General features: G+C 41.1%; 1 protein-coding gene across 1 annotated transcript; it reads right to left on the bottom strand.

Moving 5' to 3' along the window:
* Positions 1-498: 498 nt before the first annotated feature.
* On the bottom strand, positions 499-713 carry LOC106512678 (G2/M phase-specific E3 ubiquitin-protein ligase; the record flags this gene model as incomplete). The annotated part of the gene is given in 1 exon segment (XM_014001244.1): positions 499-713. A coding segment is annotated over 1 exon segment (215 nt), but the record flags the coding sequence as incomplete, so codon positions are not given.
* Between the last annotated feature and the right edge of the window lie 173 nt (positions 714-886).

An 886-nucleotide genomic window follows, 5' to 3' on the forward strand; every position in this document is an offset into this window, starting at 1 on the left:
TAGCACCGGTGCTATGAGCTAAAAAAGTTAACATACAGCCCTGAAGCTGGTTCTGGAGCAGTTCTCCAGTACATTTTCAGACATGTTCTAACAAAAAAAGTCATTTATTTGGAGCACTGCTCCACCTTCTGCTGGATATGAATCAAAGTTTAGCATATATCCCAAGTCCCATTCCCATCTGATGACAAAAGATTGTTCACGGGTAATGATGTGGATGGTGTATTTTAGGCGACCAAGAAGACACAGAAACTCATGTTTAGTGCAGGAGTCAGTGAGCAGTAAGTTGGAAAAGATTAAGGTGATGCGATGCAACTTCTACTGAGGTAGGGATGTTTGGAAGTAGGATGCTACTGTTTAGTATTTGTGCTAAATGACAAATTATGTCAATGCCAAAGGGCAACACTAAATGTAAAAGGTGAATTTTGCAGAATAGGTCCCTTTTAGCACAGCCAAATTAAGATTTCAAATGTTTCAAACAGTAAATTACTTGTGACATACCATCCACCTCCATCAACCAGTCATTCCAAAACAGTAATGTCTGGTTCTCCACCCTTCTATTGTTGCTCCCAGGTTCAGAGAGGTGCAGCTGGAAGAGACCCTGCATGTCTTCGAGACTGACAGCACGAAGTCCTCCAACAAAAAGGGGTCTCATCTGGTCATGATGGTTTACTATGGCATTGGCAACACCCAATGTCTGCAAGCCATCCATAAACCTGGGCAACGAGAAAATTAATGCTGAAAATAATGTAGTGGTTCACACTTTAAATTCAACATTAGACTGGGAACAGTCCTGCCAAATCTACAGTACATATAAAATAAATCATTCCTTTGGATGTTTTACCCTTTTTGGTGATTGGCGGTTTGAAGCTGAAGCTCTGGTGAATGC

Source organism: Austrofundulus limnaeus, unplaced genomic scaffold (assembly GCF_001266775.1).
Source record: "Austrofundulus limnaeus strain Quisiro unplaced genomic scaffold, Austrofundulus_limnaeus-1.0 Scaffold10106, whole genome shotgun sequence".
Classification (NCBI taxonomy): domain Eukaryota; kingdom Metazoa; phylum Chordata; class Actinopteri; order Cyprinodontiformes; family Rivulidae; genus Austrofundulus; species Austrofundulus limnaeus.